General features: G+C 36.1%; 1 protein-coding gene across 3 annotated transcripts; it reads left to right on the top strand.

Moving 5' to 3' along the window:
- Positions 1-5,621: 5,621 nt before the first annotated feature.
- Positions 5,622-16,797, top strand: LOC119987676 (membrane-associated 30 kDa protein, chloroplastic-like). 3 transcript variants are annotated; one of them, XR_005465501.1, is made up of 12 exons: positions 5,623-5,937; positions 6,676-6,800; positions 6,921-7,031; positions 7,229-7,293; positions 7,369-7,450; positions 8,159-8,233; positions 8,982-9,052; positions 9,142-9,224; positions 11,883-11,934; positions 14,118-14,182; positions 15,101-15,175; positions 16,358-16,797. XR_005465501.1 is itself a non-coding variant. In XM_038832598.1 (11 exons), exons 1-11 carry the CDS (start codon positions 5,790-5,792, stop codon positions 16,475-16,477), a joined length of 1,020 nt encoding a protein of 339 aa, XP_038688526.1. In that variant the 5' UTR covers positions 5,625-5,789; the 3' UTR covers positions 16,478-16,797. The 3 variants fall into 3 exon arrangements, 2 of the variants coding, with proteins under 2 accessions (XP_038688527.1, XP_038688526.1); XM_038832598.1 differs by lacking the exon at positions 11,883-11,934 and having other exon boundaries at positions 5,625-5,937; XM_038832599.1 differs by lacking the exons at positions 11,883-11,934; positions 14,118-14,182; positions 15,101-15,175; positions 16,358-16,797 and adding an exon at positions 11,519-11,875 and having other exon boundaries at positions 5,622-5,937.
- Positions 16,798-19,696: the final 2,899 nt, after the last annotated feature.

Genomic DNA, 19,696 nt, shown 5'->3' with positions numbered 1-19,696 from the left:
ATAGAGAACAGACAATATGATCACTAGTACCGGTATCAAGTAACCAAGAATAGGAGCAATGAGTTGTAGTGTTGTTGGAAGATTGATGAGCAACATGAGCTGCAATAGCAGATATAGGGTGCGAGATAGGAATTGTGGGCAAAATGCTATATGAAGAAGGATTAAATGGTAATGAGGAAGTGCCATTGTGCTGAGACATAGAACTATTCAGTTGGAGAAAATTCATCAGCTGGTTGTAGAGCTCTGGAGACATTTGTAGGGGTGACTGCGAAGAGACTGGTGGTTGCTCGAGGAGATATGATGAGCAGAATAGTTCTTGTCAGAACGATTGTAATGCCCAGGCCGTGGGGATTTCTTTGGGAGACCAGGAGTAAAACTTTTGAGTTTGTAGCATTTGTCCACGGTATGTCCCTATTTATGACAATAGTTGCAATTCAAGGATTCTCGACATCCTTGGGCAGAGGAAGACCCTTTCCCAGAGGCAACAACAGCAACTACAGAACTTACAACCATGGCAGAGGGTTCGGAAGAAGTAAGAACAGAGTGAGTCAATGCAAGCTGTCGTTCCATATAAAGCACAATGGATAAAGCTTTGTGTGTCGAGGGAAGAGGGTCCATAGACAACACCTGACTACGGACTCTGGCAAAGCACTCATTCAAGCCCATCAAAAACAACTTAGTATACTCATTCTTCTGATATTGTTCAAGTGCCTCAAGGGCAGCACAATTGTAGACTAGAATAACATTATAGTATTGTAATTCATCATTGTAGCATATTTGCTTAGTGTAGTACTCGGTAACACTCATGGTTCCTTGGTGAGTGTCATCCATCGCCTTGCGAAGGTCATAAACATAAGTATTGTTGGAGGCAACATAGTGAGTTTTTAGATCTAACCATAACTCACCAGCCGTGACTGAACTGGACAGATTAGCGGTAATTTCAAAGGAGATGCAGTTTAGTGGTAATGCTATTTTATTTTTATATCTTTTTTTCCAATTCATTTACTAACGAATTGATAAAATTATATTTGAAAATAAATTCATATATTGTATTTCATTTTTTTATATTTTATTAGTTTAAATATTTTAAAAAGTTCATGTTCATTTTTGTTTCTTTTGAAAAAAATTAATCTTCAAATGTTATTTTTGCTACGATTGATCAGCTTTATATAAACCCCAAAATTTACTAAGTGTACCTCATTTTTTTCACACCCCAGTTAAAAATATAACGTTACGTAATGTATCCCTTTTTAATATTTTTCAAAAAAATACCACCTACACCCCAAGTTCAAACCGTAGATCAGCCATGGATGCCATGGCAACACCACCATCAACACTTTTGAAGTTGAGCTTGAGCTATGGAGAAAGATTGTCTGCGATGTTCGCTTGAAAAGATAGATCCCTCAACAAGCTTGCAATGGCCAAACAATTCTAAATAACAAATCCCTAACAAGAAACAAGCTTGGGTGGAGAAAGAACAAAATACAAAAGGAACACACTTTTTTAATGAAATAGACGAAGACCCAAGTAGGAAATAACATCAGATTCTCAGACGAAATTCTTGTGTTGAAGCCTTCCCATACTTGAGATCTCTGCCATGAAATCTATGAGGCTTCCTGGCTTCCTTCCTCCAGTAGATCTGTGGGCAAACAAAGAAGAAAGACTTTCAAGCATATTCCTTCCTTGGCTTCTTTGAAGAGTAAGAGTCGATTTTGTACTTGCCAGCATGGTAGGCCTTATTTGGCAGCATGGTAGGGAAGATGAAGGTGAATTGAGAGTTTTGTTTGGTTTCTGGAAGATGAACGAAAAGATAAGGCCAAGGTTGAAAGGATTTGAGGCTTATCTAGTAGGGGTGTTGGGGTGTGTTGAGACTTAGCTTTTTGATGATATTTTGGGGTACACTTAGTAAATCGTGGGGTTCAAATAGCGCTCGTCACTGCTATTTACTATTAAATTCAAAAAAAATTATTGCAGTGATTTTCGGATAAATATAAGTATTTAGGGAAAAAGGTAAAAGAGTTTGATGGTATTTTATCAAGAATTGCTTGTCGTTCATGTTCTCAAGACAACAAATATAAATTTCAACTACTTCTCTGCGCCGTATTATTAACAAAAAAAATAGTATTTAAAGTTTACTGTGTGTAACGCGGGCATTGCACTAGTGTATTCTAAACCTGGCTCCGATACCATGTGTGCACATTCATAAGGATCTTGAATATCACGATTTTCACATATCATATACATTAGATATCGAAAGCGTACCTTACTCCATTGGTTTTCGATTTATCGCAACGGAATAAGCGGAATATTCGTTTCTTCCTCTTGCCACACAAAGGCTTCAATGATGGAAGCCAATAATATAACAAAAATTGTGGGTAGTTCTCTGTGTGTTTATTTGTAGTTGTGGTGAGAGAGAATACCAGTTTTCATACATATATATAGAAAGAGCATACTCCACATCACATACTCCTAATTACTGTAATAGTAGGAAACACTTCTGTAATTGATAATTATTCAGATATTTCATTTATTTATTTAAAATCTTATCACTTAGCTTATAATGGTTGAACTTTTAAGAGATAAGAGTTGGTTATTAAAACCAACTTAAAAACTACCTACTTATCACGTGAGGCATATCTCACAATGTCTTTATGAAGATTTACATTACAATTTGTAATACCTGAATTTTGTCCTGGTCAATTTTGTTAAATATTATTTTTCTCTTCTTTACGTGTATACACATGATGTGATTTATATTGGTCCAATTCATACATTAAATTTTCTCTTAATTAAAATCAAAAAGAAAAGAAAAGAAAAAAGAAGAAATCTAAAGCCCTTTCAATTTTAGACAAGCCCAATTCCTCTTTCCTTTTAAGCCAAAATACTCAAAGTCCAATTCTCAAAGAACAATTACTCAAAATCAAAGTCTTAAACCAAGTCCAATTCAAAAACCCAAGCCCATGAGAAATATAAAAGGGGAGGGGGAGCTACTCGTGGGGGGAATAAAAAAGGAGGTCGGTGGGTTATGGTGAGAAAAAAACGCAGTAGGAAGGGAAAGAGAAAAAAGCAAATAGAGACAATAAAAAGGAGAGAGAATGAGGGTTGGTTTTGAGATCAAAAAGAGAGAAGTGGAAGGCGTTGGGTTAGAGAAGAAAGGGGAGGGGACCAAATTCTTGTGGCTAAGACAGAGAAGAGGTGAAGAGACACTGCTGTTTTCTTACCTATTTGCTGCTTTTGTTCTTGTAAAATCAATTCTTCAAAACATCCATACTTTCCTCTCATTTGTCCGGAAGTCACAGCTCTTCGATTTGTTTTTATTGGTATTTTGATTCTCTGGTTGTTGATTCTCTAGTAGGAAAAAGAGGTTTTCTCCTTCGAGGGATTTTGTCCTCGTGTAGGAGGAAACCCCATCCCGCTCTTTGTCGAACGGTGACCGAATGGGTTTCAACCCTCTTGAGCTTTCTCCATTCAAATGGAGATAGTTGCTTTGGTACCCTAGTACACTACTTGTGGTGGACAATTTCCTTTGGTTTGTTCTCCACTGTTCATTGTTGTTCTAAGTTTTGTTTAGTATTTTCTTTTTTTCTTCTTTCTTTCTTTTCCCATCTATGGTGAAACATTAGAGTAAGTTTTCTGGTGTTTCTTGTTGTGAAGATTTTCATCTCTGTTCATGAAATTGGCTCTGAATCATTGTGTTTGCAAAGGAGAGCTAAAGAAAATTGGTTTAGACTTGGTTTAAAAACTGAGTTTTATCTTGGGCCAAAAAACTTTTAGTTGAACCAGATCTATTCATAGGCTTTAGTGTCTACACGGTTTGGCCTTATCTTGATTTCATTTTCTTGATTGGGCCAGCTTTGTTATTGATTTCATTCTCCTGTTGGGCCGATGATGGATTTATTAAGTTTGCCTTGTTTTTCTTTGGGCCAATACAAGATTTAATAATCGTTTTGATTTTCAAAATCGAGATAGCTGTCGCCCTGAGACAAAAACGGTTTTCACTATCCACTCTCGAAAAATGATTTTAACCCTTAAAATGATTATCGTTAAATTCAAAAGTGGGACATTCATTTCATTTATTAAAATTCATTTATTCTTTTGTAAATATTATTTTTGATCCTCTCCTAAATGATGTCCCTTTTTCAATAAAATTACGGAAGCTCGCATACTTCGTCTTCTTTTTCAATAAAGACGGAGTTCTTTAAAAAAAAAAAAATCCCTTTTTCTGAAATTCTCATAAATATTTTCATTACTCTTTGTTTAAGTGTTGGTAACTGCCAAGCGGGTGTCATAGGGTGCTAACACCTTCCCTATGCTCAATCGACCCCCGGACCCAATCTTCAAAATGACAGATCGATATTTTATTAGGTGACCAATTGCACCTCCAAAATAATTGGTGGCGACTTCATCGTCTTTTGTAAGCCTGCCACGTCGCAATTCCTGTAGCGACACAATTGAATTCTGTAGACTTAGGCCTTCTTGGAGGCTCTTCATGTGAGTTCTTTGGAGTCACAAGGGAATTTGAGATTCCATATTCAAGAGTCATTCTTATCACCAATACTCATCTTGAAATCCATTACCCAATCTTCTCCTTTTGTTAATTTCTATCACTTGCAATCCCGTTATTCTCATCTAGTCATCATCATTCATTCTCAAATTCGGTTGTATCATCATCTTGTTCCTCTACATTCGCATCAATAACAGCAGGATCATTCGTCATCTACATTTTTTTTTATAAAAAATCAATAAATTTATTAGACTTGCAAAGTAAACCAACTCAGTAAGATAATTGACTTGCGTAGCTTCTTAGTTATGCTTGCGAACAAAACATTGTACAAATATATTAGACCCACTCGATCAGTGGCGGATGGAGTTCATTTCATTGGCCCCTAGTAAAATTACGGTGTAATAATGTTAATATAGGTGGGCTATAGTAAATTTTTCAAAAGACCTCCAATATATTTTTTCAAGACCCTCGGTGCCAATTCAATAAAGCAAGTCTATATTAGTTATGTACAAAGGTACCTACAAATTAACCAACATAGCAAAGAAAAAGATAAAATAGACAAAGAACTATCTAAAAGCATATCAAAATAATAAGAAAATACATATGACCTTATCACTCAATTTTATCCCGATAACTTCCCTATTATTGAATGCATGACTCTTAAAGTATCAACTAGAGACATACATTGAGATGTACAAACATATGAAATATTAGTCAGTTGAATGGGCTTGGTGATATTTCTACATTGTTAGTGCAAACAACACCATTTCATCTTTGTTTTGTTTTGTTTTGTTTTGTTTTGTTTTGTTTCAGGACCTTAATGGTGTTGACGAAACAACACCATTTCATCTTTGTTTTGTCTTGTTTCAGGACCTTAATGGCGTCGTTTCAACATTTCACTTGTTTTATATTAAGATCAAAACAACACTGTTATTCAAATAACAATCAATAAATGGAGAGACGTGTCGTGCAGCTAAAACAAACCACATGAGTGTAATTTTTTCAATTTGAATCGGAGAGGGCACACTTCGAAATGATCTCAACCACATAGCGTCTTGATAGCAAAAACTTCTGCCCTAAAACCAAAAGTAAACATGGTGAACCGGTTCAACTTTTAAATCCGGTTTACCAAGAACCAGTGAACTCAGGAGAGTAGCGAAGCAATTCCAAATCCAATCTCTTCCCTGTCTCGGTGTCTGTCTAACCTCACAATTGTGAGATGATCAGTTCTTCGCATATTTGAGTGTTTGTTTGCTTAGTTACACTTGGTCCTGTAACATCCAATATGGCCATGAAGTCGCAAGTAATTACTGGATTAACCTTCCCATTGCCACCTGCTTATTCTTCTTCTGCATCTTCCTCCTCGAGCTCTAACCGCCAATCTCTACGTCATGTGAAGCCGCCTCTAACGACGTCGTTTTTCAATGGGGGAGGTACTGCCACCTCTCTTACAATAACCCTGTTTTCAATTTGAACTCTGCTGGGCTGTCGAGAAATGTTGGAAATTTTAGGAAATTTAAAGAAATGTGAATGAATTAATGTTTTAGTCATTGAAGTTCTTGAAATTCAGGCATTATCCGCTTATGGAAAAGGATATTAGTTGGTAACTAAGAATGGAATGAGCATGAGGTTTCATTGGTTGTTCAATCTAGTCATTGGCCCTGATGTGCGCACTGTATGGAAAAATAAGTTCTTTGAATTTGATAGTTGTTGCAAATTGTCTCTTTGAATTAGAAAAGTCATGACATTGTATCATTTATTAGTAAGGTTTTGAAAACTCTCCATTAATATAATTGTTTTAGACATGGATTGCATATAGAGGTACTTCATTTGTATAATCTTGGGATTCTTGTATCCTGTGTGTATGAGTTAAAACTTGAATTGCATAGACTCGTGTGAAATTAGGCTGTAAATAGATCTTTGTCCCCTTTTTGAGGAAGGAGATGAAACTTGACCCTTCTTACGAACTGGCAAATGCATTTTTATACTGAATCAGAATAATTTTCTTGGTGAATTTTGTTCTTCTAGTGCTGTTGTTCAGTATGTTTTGCAGGACTCCTTATCAATGTTTCACAATTCATTATTCTTGTGTGTAATGCCGTTTTCTCTATTGTTAGTTGTTACGTCTTTGCACTAATATCCATTTTCTGCAATATAACTTTTTGTTATAGTGCATGCTATAAGAATATCAGGGATAAAGTTGCGCACTTCCAACCAAGCCCAACGCCACGGACATTGTGGAGGAGCTCTTGGTACTCGTATGAACCTTTTTGATCGGTTTGCTCGAGTTGTCAAGGTGAGATTTTGAGAATTGTTAAATGCATTCCTGCGATCATAACATGACAGCCTCGATATGATTACGATAGTGACTGATTTTTTTTAACAAAAGTAACATGATTATTATTTTTTTCCGTAGTCATATGCAAATGCTGTCATAAGTTCATTTGAAGATCCAGAAAAGATTTTAGAGCAAACGGTGCTTGAAATGAATGATGACTTGATAAAGATGCGTCAGGCCACAGCACAAGTAAGCCTCATAGCATATCATTTTTTTTTCTGTCTTTTATTTTTTTGCTTTTTGTGTCTTTTCCTCACCTTCCCATTTTTTCTTTATGCTAATTTGTGTTTTTTAGGTATGTAAAACAAAAATCCATTTTATATGGTATTCTCTTAAGTTTCTAATGTTTTAACTTTTAACTATTTTTGTTAATTATTTTCATCTAGGTATTGGCATCTCAAAAGCGATTGGAAAATAAGCAAAAAGCTGCACAACTAGCTTCTGAAGAATGGTAAGCTATGATTGAGTTGTTTATTTTATTCCCTTAGTGTGGTGGGGATCTTTCTTATTTTTTTTCTACATATAGGTACCGTAAGGCACAACTTGCTCTGGAGAAAGGAAATGAAGATCTCGCTCGTGAAGCTCTCAAAAGGCGTAAATCTTATGCTGTAATTTTCATCTTCATGGAAGATTTTTATGCTTTGAATTTCTATTTCCCTGTCTTTTATCCTTAGTATCTAGGGAAAACCCAGCTGAATCTGCGTAATGTATACAAGTACTTATCACCGGTAGTCACTATGATTTCTTTCTCTGTGTTCTCCACTTCATTTCAAACTTCTGCTCTATTTTTTTTTAAGTTTTTTTAATATATGTACATGAGATGTTAAGAAATAGTGATTGATGTGGTTTATTCATCATATGATCGATCACATCTACTGCTAAAGCTTCTTATCTTGAAAGGTAATTTTGAAAGAAGAATTATTATTTTCCTATTATGTAGCTCAGTTTACCAAGTAGCCAAAGGTGGAAGATGATTGCACACTTTAAACCCAATGTTAAAAATTGAATGCATTCTTATCCTTCCATACTGTTCTAGTATGTCTTCTTAATGGAAAAGCTGAGAAGTTAGAGAATTCTGGAATGGTATTGGATTGCTACCTGGCTGGGGCACAGTGGTCTTATGTCCTATGTACTAGGGTTGTGACCTTTGCTTTTGACATCGCTTTTAATAAATTTGTACTATCTATGGAAGAATGAAGAATAGACGCCGTGCTGCTGATTTACTATCTAAGAAATTGTAATTTGAAAAGCTAAACTATGTGAGGCCGTGTCGCAAGCCAGGCCATTTAAATGCTGCAATGGTTATGTTTTTGCAGGATAATGGTAATGCTTTAAAAGCTCAACTTGATCAGCAGAAAAATGTTGTGGAAAATCTCGTCTCCAATACAAGGGTATTCTAGTTCCTTATTTCTGCATTGTAGATGCGTTTAGTTATAATCTAAGAAGAAATGCCACAGTTTAAAATTTCTCCACTGATTGGGGTCATTGGCATTGTTCTGATTGGTATGTGGCAATGGCCATCATCATCCGAGCCTTTATCCCACAAGTTTTGGGTCGGCTACATGAGTTTATGAGAAAATGAATGGCAACCCACTACGTGTCTTTGTTTTCTGGTATGTGGCAATGAACATTTTTGGTAATTGACAATTGTGCCGGTTGGTAGTACAAATGTTTTTGTTTTGTTTGGAAGTGAAATATTTCTCTAAGCAGTAAACACTGGGTGGAAAGCTACTTTTGCCATGATCAGCATAAGTAGGAGCAAAATGCTGAGTTTGGAGTAATTGTACCTGCATTTGGCAAGAAGCAGAAGAGGGGGCAAGTAAAGCAGGTGGTGATCTTGTAATCAATTAGTTCAACAACATTTTCTGACGTCAAGTTGGAAGGCTACTATGAAAATATTAACAATCTTTCTTCAATGTTAAATCCAAGAACAATGATGATGGCTATAATCCTATATTTAGATTGGATTGTATCTATAAGATTAGAAGAACTACAGCCTACATAACTTCTTGCATTTCTTGCTATAATTTTACTTTTAAATTTTATATTCTAATTTTTGAGAACCTATTTGGTGAGTATAATTAGGTACATATTGATGAATTTGTTACAGTTGCATTCCATCAATGCCATTTTGTGTAGATTTTGGAGAGCAAAATACAAGAGGCAAAGTCAAAGAAAGATACTTTGAAAGCACGTGCTCAGTCTGCAAAGTTTGTATTGTTTCCGTTTCTCAATGCTACACCCCTTTTTCTTTGCATTTGTCACCCCAATGTTGCTCATTATGGTCTATTTGCCTCAGAACTGCAACCAAAGTGAATGAGATGTTGGGGAATGTCAATACAAGCAGTGCTCTTTCAGCTTTTGAAAAAATGGAAGAAAAAGGTGAGGCAGTTCTTCTTCTTGAATTACTCCCTGGATCTCTACCTTTCTATTTTCTGCAGTTGGATGGATCTGTCTCATAATCCAACCTGTGCATATTATGTGGATATTAGCCACTATGTCATTTTTTAGAGTGTGTTTGGATTGAGGGATTTTGAGGGAAGGGAAGAGAAGGGAAATGGAGCTTTCTTCCAATTTCCTTGTTTGGATAGTTTAGAAAAAATTAAAGGGAGGATTTGGAAGGAATTGGAGGGAAGATTTCATTAAATTTTTGTCAAAATTCTTCCTCCCCAATATGGAGTCATTTGGAGGGAAAGGATAACTTATTAAGTTATTTATATATTAAAAACCTATTTTACCCTTGTATACAATACTCTACATAAAAAATAAGTATAAATTAGTAAATTAAAATAATTTGCTTTCCTTCCTTTTTTATATATCCAAACATGAGAGAGAGAAAATTATTATTCCTTCCATTCTTTTCCCATCCCTCCCATTCTCTTCTCTCCCCTTCCCTTATCTCCAAATTCCTCAATCCAAATACACTCTTAGTGTCAAGTTTATATTGTCAAATAATTTGGAATTACAGGGCACAATCTCGTATATATCTTTCTCTAATTGAGACTCCGAGTCTTTATAGACTCCGAGTCTTTATAGACCTTCCTTTTCTAATCAAAATGCTCTAAACCTCTAACAAGTTCCAAACACACCATTGAAGGAAGTGTTAAATTTTTTCTTTTTGTCACCCGTTGCTGCCCACGCTTTTATAGGGACTTGGCCATAACCCACTTAATACTGATGAACTTCCCAAGTCCACTTCTATAAATTTGTTGAACCCTTGCAATGCAAATGAGATGGTCTAACGGGCTCCAAATCTTATAGGAAAGATCTATTCTACAAATGTCTCTCTTTTGTTGCAGCAGTCGAGAATAAATATCCTACCCAACGGTTGTTTGGCAAACAAAAGATATGGCTTTTTGTTGGGACTGTGAGCTTCAACAGGCACTTCCAAAGGAACTCCTTGTTAAAACAACTCTGGCTCAAGCAAGAGTGAGCTTTCAAAATGCTTTGTTCACAGTGAATATCTCCTCCATCTAGACTCTTTCCGGATGAGGGAGTCCTCTCTTAATTTTTTATGGCATTCCCATGAATAAAACTTCAATAACAAATTGAACCTCTCCAATTCCCGACCTATGGTATTTTTGTGGCATGACCACTGCCACCAAAATACACAGTTTCACCATGGAGCCTCCTTTTTTGGTGCTAGTTTGAATAGATCTGGTAATGTCCTTCAAATAATAAAATTTTCATGCCAAAAAATAACTCTATCACGAGTTCACGACTTTCCACCTTGGATAAGTATACAATTTCCATATGCTCCATGTCTTGCGAATTTTTACCACACCCTTAGCCGATAAGGTTTTCTTTTGACTTTTGAAGTCCATCCTGCACGGTCAATGCTGTACTTGGCAACAATCAATTTTTCTCCAGGGATGATCCATATTGTTAGTGACCATCCAAAGCCATTTTCCCAGAAGAGCCTCTTCGGACATTGGAGGGACTTGATTCTCAAGACGCCTCCTTGAATTGGGAATTTTAACTACATCCCACCAAAAGAGATGATACTCTCTCTTCTCAAGATCGGTAGTCCAAAGAAAGCAGTCATGTACATGTGCAAGTCTGTTTGTGATAAAAACTGGGATGTGGAAGAGGGTCATAAAGTAAATGGCAGGCTCGGGAGTTTGGATTTTATTGCTTTTATTAGGTTTCCCCCATTAAAAACACAAAATCTTTTCACCTAGTAAGCCTCTTCTTAAACTTCTTTGTGACAGGATTTGAAATACTAGTTTCTTTATATTTGGTGACTTGGTAAATGGGCGGGGTCAATAGGGGGACTTTTATTGCTTTAATTAGGGTAACCTCCCTCATTAGAAACACAAATTCACCTAGTAAGACTCTTCTTAAACTTCTCTGTGCCTGGAATTAGATACCAGTTTTCTTCTTCTTATTATTATTTTACATTTGGTGGTTTGGCTTCTTGGGGAAGGCCAAGGTAAGTCATGGGGAAAGCATAGACGCAATCACCTACCTTTGCAACAATGTTCACATAAAACCCACTACTGATGGGAATCAAATTGCTCTTGCCAAGATTAACCCTCAAACCAAAACCGCCTCAAAGCAAAAGGAGAACACTCCTTAAATAAATGACTTTGCCAATATTCATTGCACAATAAGTGGCGTTTGTAAACAGTAATGAGATTTGGAAATTGTAGACTAACCTTTTACCAACTTTGAAGGCCTTGAGGAACCTCCATCCATTGTATTGTCAACCATCTTACTCAAGACGCCCATACCTGAAATACGGTGGGACTGGGATAAAGGGGTGCCCTACCTTATGCTGCCAGGAGAATGAAAGAACTCTATTGTGGCTCCATAATTATTGTGTACAGGGATGCAGAGAGATGCACTTCTTTATCAAAGAACCAAAGCTCCTCAAAGCCTTTTCCTCTGCAAGATGTAGACAATAAACCTCAGTTGACATAATCATAAGCCTTCTCTCCATGCATAGCTTGCAAAGCAAAACATGATAATAGAACTGACTTATCCCCATACGACTCATCTAAACAACATTACAAATACTAATATGGGAAAAGGAAACAGCATTCGGTGCAAAAGGATCCTGCACGGGAGGTGGGGTCCCCAAAGAGTGGAGGTATGCAGTTTTACCTTAGAGTTTTTTTATGTGATTTTAATGTGCGATGCTTAGGTTGTTCCAATGTTTTCAAAGGCGAAAACGCAAGGCAAGGCGTTATCGTCTCTTAAAGGCGAGGCGTAAGCCTTAATGCGTTGAGGCGAAAGTTTTTTGGGAAAAATATTTTTTACATAAAAAATATATAAATATAATAGAAAAAAGAGTTACAAATAATAACAAGTCATTCTCATGCTAGAAAATCTTAGTTAAAGTCTACATCAGTGTTTTTAAAAGCGTTTTTGAAACGCTTTTTAAGGCGCGTTTTGATGCGTTTCTGGAGCGCATGGATAAAACGCATTGGAGCGCATGGATAAAACGCAGCCAGGTAAACGCACGCTTTTCGGCCGAAAGCGTAAGAAAACATGTCGATGAGCGAAGCGTTTAGGCGTGCGTTTCGTAGGATCTTCGTGAAACTGCATCGTTTCAAAGGAAAACAGTTAAAAACCCAAAAACAAAATCGCGTGAAGACTCGAAGAAGACCTCAAAACTCAAAACTCTAGGTCAGAATCAGATACAGAGTACAAACCTCAAAACTCTAGATCAGAATCATATACAGAGTACAGACTTGAAGACTCGAAGAAGGGTAGAAGACCATCTACGGCTCCACGCGAGTGACGCGACTCCATCTACGCGAGTCTCCCGACCTCCACGGCTCCACCTGAACATCGACGATTTGATGTGTATTTGTTCTGTTTTTTTGAAGCGATATCGAAATGGGTTACAAAAGAGATCCAAAAAAGCCTCTTGGTGAAGGAAGTGGCTATGCCTCCAATCCTACTATTGATGATTTCATCGATGAACTTATGGATGAAGAGAATGATGATGATTTGGATAAGAATTATACTTTTAAGTTTTAATTATTTATAATTTGAAGTGAACTTTGAGTTTACAGTCTTTATTTGAGTCTCGTCGATGTTCAGGTGGAGCCGTGGAGGTCGGGAGACTCGCGTAGATGGAGTCGCGTCACTCGCGTGGAGCCGTAGATGGTCTTCTACCCTTCTTCGAGTCTTCAAGCCTGTACTCTGTATATGATTCTGATCTAGAGTTTTGAGGTTTGTACTCTGTATCTGATTCTGACCTAGAGTTTTGAGTTTTGAGGTCTTCTTCGAGTCTTCACGCGATTTTGTTTCTGGGTTTTTAACTGTTTTCCTTTGAAACGATGCAGTTTCACGAAGATCCTACAAAACGCACGCCTAAACGCTTCGCGCATCGACGTGTTTTTTTACGCATTCGGTCGAAAAGCGTGCATTTACCTGGCTGCGTTTTATCCATGCGCTCCAATACGTTTTCAGTCTAAAACGCATCAAAACGCGCCTTAAAAAGTGTTTCGAAAACGCTTTTAAAAACACTGGGTTGTTCAGAAGTGACTTTACCAACACATCAAGGTTCAATACTAAATACTAATGAAGCAATTACCAGTATAACTAAGACTCAATGAACTCCTTAATTCGTGACCCAGAAAAATTACCTAATCAACTTTTTAGGCTTTGTTGGGTCTATATCATTAACCCTAAATCCCTTTCAAACTCTTTTAGGCATAGTTGGGCCTATTTATTAGATGACAATGGTTTATGTTTCGGTTTCTTTTCCTTGATCTTCGTTCTTTTTGCATTTGCATACTTTTTTAGCACTGGAAGATAGTTGAGTTAAGCAATGTTAGCTAATAAGAACTTAAGACTCCATGGACTCCTTGATTAATAATTCTGAAACTTATCCCCAGTCAACTTTTTCACACTTAAAAGTTATGCCTATGTCATTAGACCACAAATCCCAATCAAGTTTTTTTAGGCTTAATTGGGCATGTGAAATGCCCCAACCCAACAAGTTAACTTATTGGGTTGAATGACAAAGTTACTAATCTTAACAATAATGATGCACACTCTTAGTTACCTATAATGTTTTTGGCACAATGTCTTTCCTGATAAAACTTATTTATAAATGAAGTCGCAAATTGAACTTCTTGCCATGATCGTTCTTCAGTTGCTAGTTGTGTGTATGGATGCTCAGAATTGCCACATTACTTATTTCATACCATGTTAATCTTTGCTACCGTATTACATGGTTAACCATCAAACTGAATGTACTAATTTGGTTCTGAAGATTTTTCCTTTTTACTCCTCTCCCCCATTCCTTTATCTTGATAGTCTTGGCAATGGAGTCCCAAGCAGAAGCTCTTGGCCAGTTAACTACTGATGATCTGGAAAGCAAGGTAGAAACCATTCATCTCCTTTATGTTATCTTTATTGGTGTGCCTTTCATATTAGTTGTACAGTGGATGATTGATTTGAATTTGACTTCCTTTGTAGTTTGTGGATCATTGAAAAGAGTTTGCGTGTTTTTTTGTTGTAGTTTATTTTTGGGTGGAACCAGTTTGGTGTGAATAAATGGTACTGTACGAACACACATGTAATATTCATTGACCTTGATATCCAAAGTCTTTCTCCGCCTGAATTTTATAGAACTGAAGTCGTACACCAACATTGAGACACCTAACTCGATGCATGACAAATATTAAAATATATGCATATTACTTATGTAGAACTTTGAGAGTGAAAACAGAAGTGTGCAAAATGAGAAAAATAAAACAGATTTATTTTTTTATGGTTATTAGCGTATCTGAAGTGAAAACAAGATCGATGCTTGTCCTTCCAACCATTCTTATGTGGAATTTTCTTTGATTAAAGATCTCCATCCAAGGACCAGCATAACAGTTCCGTTCTAGTTTCTTCTTGCCAACTTAATTATAAGTTATTACTTATCTAACACTTAACACTCGTGCATGTGCATTCACACTCATGTAAGCTTGCACGCTGATACCTTCATACTTATATGCTTTTTTGTTCATCTTTAATTGGAATCTATTTTTAGCATGGAATTTCTGGGTTGTTCAGAGATGTGGTATTCCAAAGATAGTCTCCTCATGAATAAATAAATACATTTACTCATATTATGTACTATGAGCAACTGGAAAAAAAACCTTCTATGATCGCACTCTTACACGTATCATACTGCCTGTTTTTCACATGGGATGAGACTTGAGAGGAACTCAATCATGCATTTAATTGTTCCTTAGACATTTGACTTGTTCGATCATTTATGAAATTGATTTATACTGTTTTTGCTGCAGTTTTCATTACTTGAGACCTCGTCAGTTGATGATGATCTTGCAAATCTGAAAAAGGAACTGTCTGGCAGCTCAAAGGTACGGATATAATATCTTGTGATGTAGGAAGTTCCTATTCTTTGTTGTTTTCTAAGTATATACAGCTTCATTTAAACTAAATAGATTGACGTATGTCTACCTTGAGATTTTCATCGGAGTTAAGATTTTCCCTTCCAACAAGCACCATATTAGGCTCTATGATGTATCACTACTTGAATCCCTTTCTTTCTTGTGCGCTAGTTGTTGAAAACTAGGGTATTTAAAGTTTGTCTTTAGAGGAATGTTTTATGGTTTAGGAATTGAGTTTGAATAAGATCTTCAAATATTGAGTATAAAAATCAGGGGGTTGCCTTAGTTTCTGTCAATAGCTACTCTAATTCTGTAGTTGCCTGCAAAAGAGTAAGAAGAAGAGAAGGAAATGCCACCAAGGGAGACGGGGAAAGCAACACGCTAAAATGCAGACTAAATAAATTAAATTCTTGATATTCTATCAAAAGTGAACACATGAAAAACTCCCATTGACAGATGAGTCCTGTGCAATTCCATATGCACGAGTTATTTAATATTATAGTGTTACTGGCAACCATAATGATCAATTAAAGGATGTACTTGTAGTTGGAAAAGAAGGAAAAAACGATTGCTCTGTGACACAAAACTGATGTAAGATGGATTTATGAGTAGTCAGGGGTAGGGGTTCATGTTAATCTCTGGAATAGAAGGAAAGGAATTTGGAATTCAGTGACTGAATTTAAGCAGGACTTCTGAAGATTAGAAGAGAAACAAGGGGCTAGTTTGGTAACTTGAATGGGAGCTGTTGCAATAAAAATTCTTACTAAAATTATAGTGCAGAAAAGACAAGGGGAGAGGGAGTGTGTGTGTGTGTGTGAGAAAGAGAGAGAGAGAGAGAGAGGGGGGATAAACAAGGCATGCATGCCTCCAACATAGACTAAGTATTCATCAGGATCCTTATAGAATAAGTTAACTACATAGAAATATGTGTTCTTGGACTATTCCTTATTGTTAGACAACTATTTGTTAAGAACCTATATGACTGTTGAAAAAAGATACGAAAGCCTTCAGATTGCTCCGATACAATATGAAAGCTTTCATTATCAACTCTCTCCCCTTTTTTTTTTTTCCCCTTCCCATTTGCTGAGGAGATAAAAAAAGTTTCCTTCTTTCTCACAACGTAAATTTTTTTTTTTTGTTATTTTATAACAGAAAGGAGATCTTCCACCTGGTAGAACAAATTCTACTTCCTCAAACAAGGAATTCCCATTTAAAGATCCAGAGATTGAGATTGAGCTGAATGAGTTGCGACGAAAGACCAGGGAGTTCTGAACTCTTGAAGTATCTATCATTATTTCTTCTGCCGACAAATTTATTTTGTAAATTTAAATACCCAAGTAGGGACATTGTACAGGTAGAAGCCAACAACTTTGATATTATTGAAAATTAGTAAAATTTTCAAGTGGGTGAATACCAACTGCTGTCATGTTGTAATTGTATCTACATACAGTTGTTTCAGCAAAACGGCTTGCTTGGATTATTTGCAGTGCAAAAATCGCTGAAGACCAGGAAATTTGGAATATTCAAACCTGTTGATTTGGCAGCAGCGATATGCAGTGTTGATTTTTTGATCATATTAAATATGATCTTATGTTTCTCTGAAATATTCTTGAATGGACAATTTTTAGGATACAGATCAATGTCTTATTGTGTTTTGAGTTCATTTCAAAGTCACGTGCACTTCATTGGAAATATATTTCTAACCTTGTTTGCATGGACGTTTAACATTAGCTGGCGTTGTGGAGAAAAGGGTTGAAGAGCCGTCCAATATGACTAAGGTCAAATTTCTATTGGAACGCTCCCGAATTCTCCTCTTCCCGATGCCCAAAAACATCCCTACGGTACATAGCTAATAGGTGTGATAATCATTGATTATAAATACATATGTATAGTTCATTTACTATTTAATGCTTCATATGAATTGAATATAAAATAGAACTAAAATAGAACGTCATAAATTGGGGGTGTCAAGTATTTTTCTTGTTAGTTGTTGGTTGGTAACGGTCTTGTGTTCATCTCCTGTTCTTTCTCAGAAGGCTCAAAGTGCTACCCAAGTCTCATGGCTTACGTGCATATCATCTTCAAAAACATTTCATAGTCCATTCAAAGCTTAGAATTAATAAGTTCAAGTAGCATGCAGTTAAGTCCATATTCAAATTTCTTAACCTTGAACTCAATTACAATGCATGATTGAAATGACCAAATTGTCCTTCCCTTGTATCTATATCATGTGATTGAGAAGGGCATCCAAGTAAATTCAGAGATCAAAAGTGGTTGACTAATTCAAAGTTGTAAAACTAAACCCCATGTTTCATTTTATTCAAAATGGGGCTTCTTGCATGGGAAGACCAACTAACCACAATCAATACATACACTACTATTACTTTTCTCTTATAAATACATACAACACACACCCATTCTTTGCTCCACATCCACAACCAAAATCACACACCTCAAACCATCTCTTCCAAACTTGCGACTTCTTTGGGTGATTTTTTTTGCTCTTTTGAAGATGAAAACAAGCACCACCACCGCCCTTTACATCATCTTCATCATTTCAGTGGCAATTTTGAGCCATGTTGGAGTAGTGGAGGCGGCGAGGGTTTTGTCGGAGTCTGAGGACTTTGCCAGCGCAAACCACCTCAAGACATACCCGTCGGTCTACGAGACGGCGAAGACCACCATGGCCTGCTGGCTTCAACGGCTAGCTTCAGGTCCAAGCCCTAGAGGACCTGGTCATTAGTTGATTACTCAAGAAAATAATACTTTACTCTTGCAAGAAATTAAATACCAGACTGTCTGTTTTTCTTTCTTCCTTTTTTTTTTCCCTGTAGCTTTGTCTATTCCTTTTTGTATAATTCTGAGATCAAAAACTATACTGTAATGTTTGTAATAGAATTATACGAAAAAAATTTGTCAATAAATAAGGAAAAAAATTATTTTGTTTTTGGTACCAACTGAGAGATAAATTATATATAAAGTTTAGGGTACTATCACTAATTTTTTGTATGGAATTGAATAATGAGAATAATTCGAACACTATAAATTTTCTGAGTAAATGATTCACCGCTCAACAACAGTCGGACAAATAGGGAATGCAGACCAATGGTTAACAATGGCCTTGATGGGTGGTTTTGCTAGGTCAAGAGCATAAACTAGTGCTGTTTTCGGTTTCGTATGATATTGGTAAACTTATATTATTTCATTTATATTGTGTTAGTCCAAGCATTCATGCTTAGCTTGTATTTTCTCATATATATATATTTATACCTTCTTCTTGTCCTTTTTTTTGGTCATTTTCTCCTCTGCATTGTTTCTTTCCTTTTTTATCTTCTGTCTTTTCACTTTTAAAATATTTTAACATTTTATTATTTAATATATAGAACTAAAATCATAATTTTACTGAAATAAAAATTTAAAGTAGATATATTGATATTTCTATATTTACCAATTCTAATTTATATTTATCTTGTTCAAGTACTCAATAACCTTTTCAACTACATATTAAATAAAAAATAATAAAAAATACAATTAAAATAAATTTTAACAAAAGATATATTCCTGGAGAAAAAAATATTGTGAATTTTAAATAAAATCACATTTAATATCTTTCTAAGGATGTATGCAAAAAAAAAAAAAATGATGAAAATTGCCTAGATGGCTCTAAATTTGTGAAATGTTGCAAGAGGAGTACTGGACCGTCTTTTGACCCAAATCTGAGCCTTTGAAATTCCTATTTGTTGGGCCTTTAATAGAGCCTATAAGAAAAATTAAAAGGACCCCAAATCTGGGCCTTCGAACTTCTTGTTGAGCCTTTTAACAGTAGGCCCAGATGAAAAGACATGTACGATGAAAATTATCGGAGCAACGATTCGAACGTCCGACCTGTGTGTTACGGGCCCACCACGCTTCCGTTGCGCCGCTCTGATATTTTGCTAATGGAGAGCTTCCAAGAAGAATATGTTTAATAGTAGACAAATGAATCCTCCATTCATCCCTGATAGCTGGTGAATCTGCAGCTTTGTTAGATTCAATCTCAAGTAATGGAGATGGGACTTTGGTGGCACTCGCATCGCTACTACTCTAACTATAAATACTTTTCGATCCGATTCCATTTTTCATTTTTGTGTTCCATTTGTTTTCAGATAGTTCATGGAAAGAAAGAAGAGTTTGATCGAACAGTCGCGGATTGAGGCTCACCTATTTACTTCCTCTGTGTTTGTTTCTTTTGTTCTATGTGGCTTGTTTTACTAACTCTGGGTAGTGTGGTTCTTTACCATTTTCGTTGTATTCATGAGGGCATAATAATCTCCCTTCATTTATTTTTGTTGCAATTTATGTTTGATCCTCCAATCCATTCAAAGCAAAGAAGTAAGAACAATTACTAAGCGGAGCTGCTAGTCATATATATAGAGTTTTTGTACATGATTTATGTGGCAAGCCACATGCCAAATGACATGTAAAGTGTATCATGTTTTTACATAAATACCC

This window comes from Tripterygium wilfordii, chromosome 21 (genome assembly GCF_013401445.1).
Source record: "Tripterygium wilfordii isolate XIE 37 chromosome 21, ASM1340144v1, whole genome shotgun sequence".
Lineage (NCBI taxonomy): Eukaryota > Viridiplantae > Streptophyta > Magnoliopsida > Celastrales > Celastraceae > Tripterygium > Tripterygium wilfordii.
This window is presented reverse-complemented; position numbering and strand designations above follow the sequence as displayed.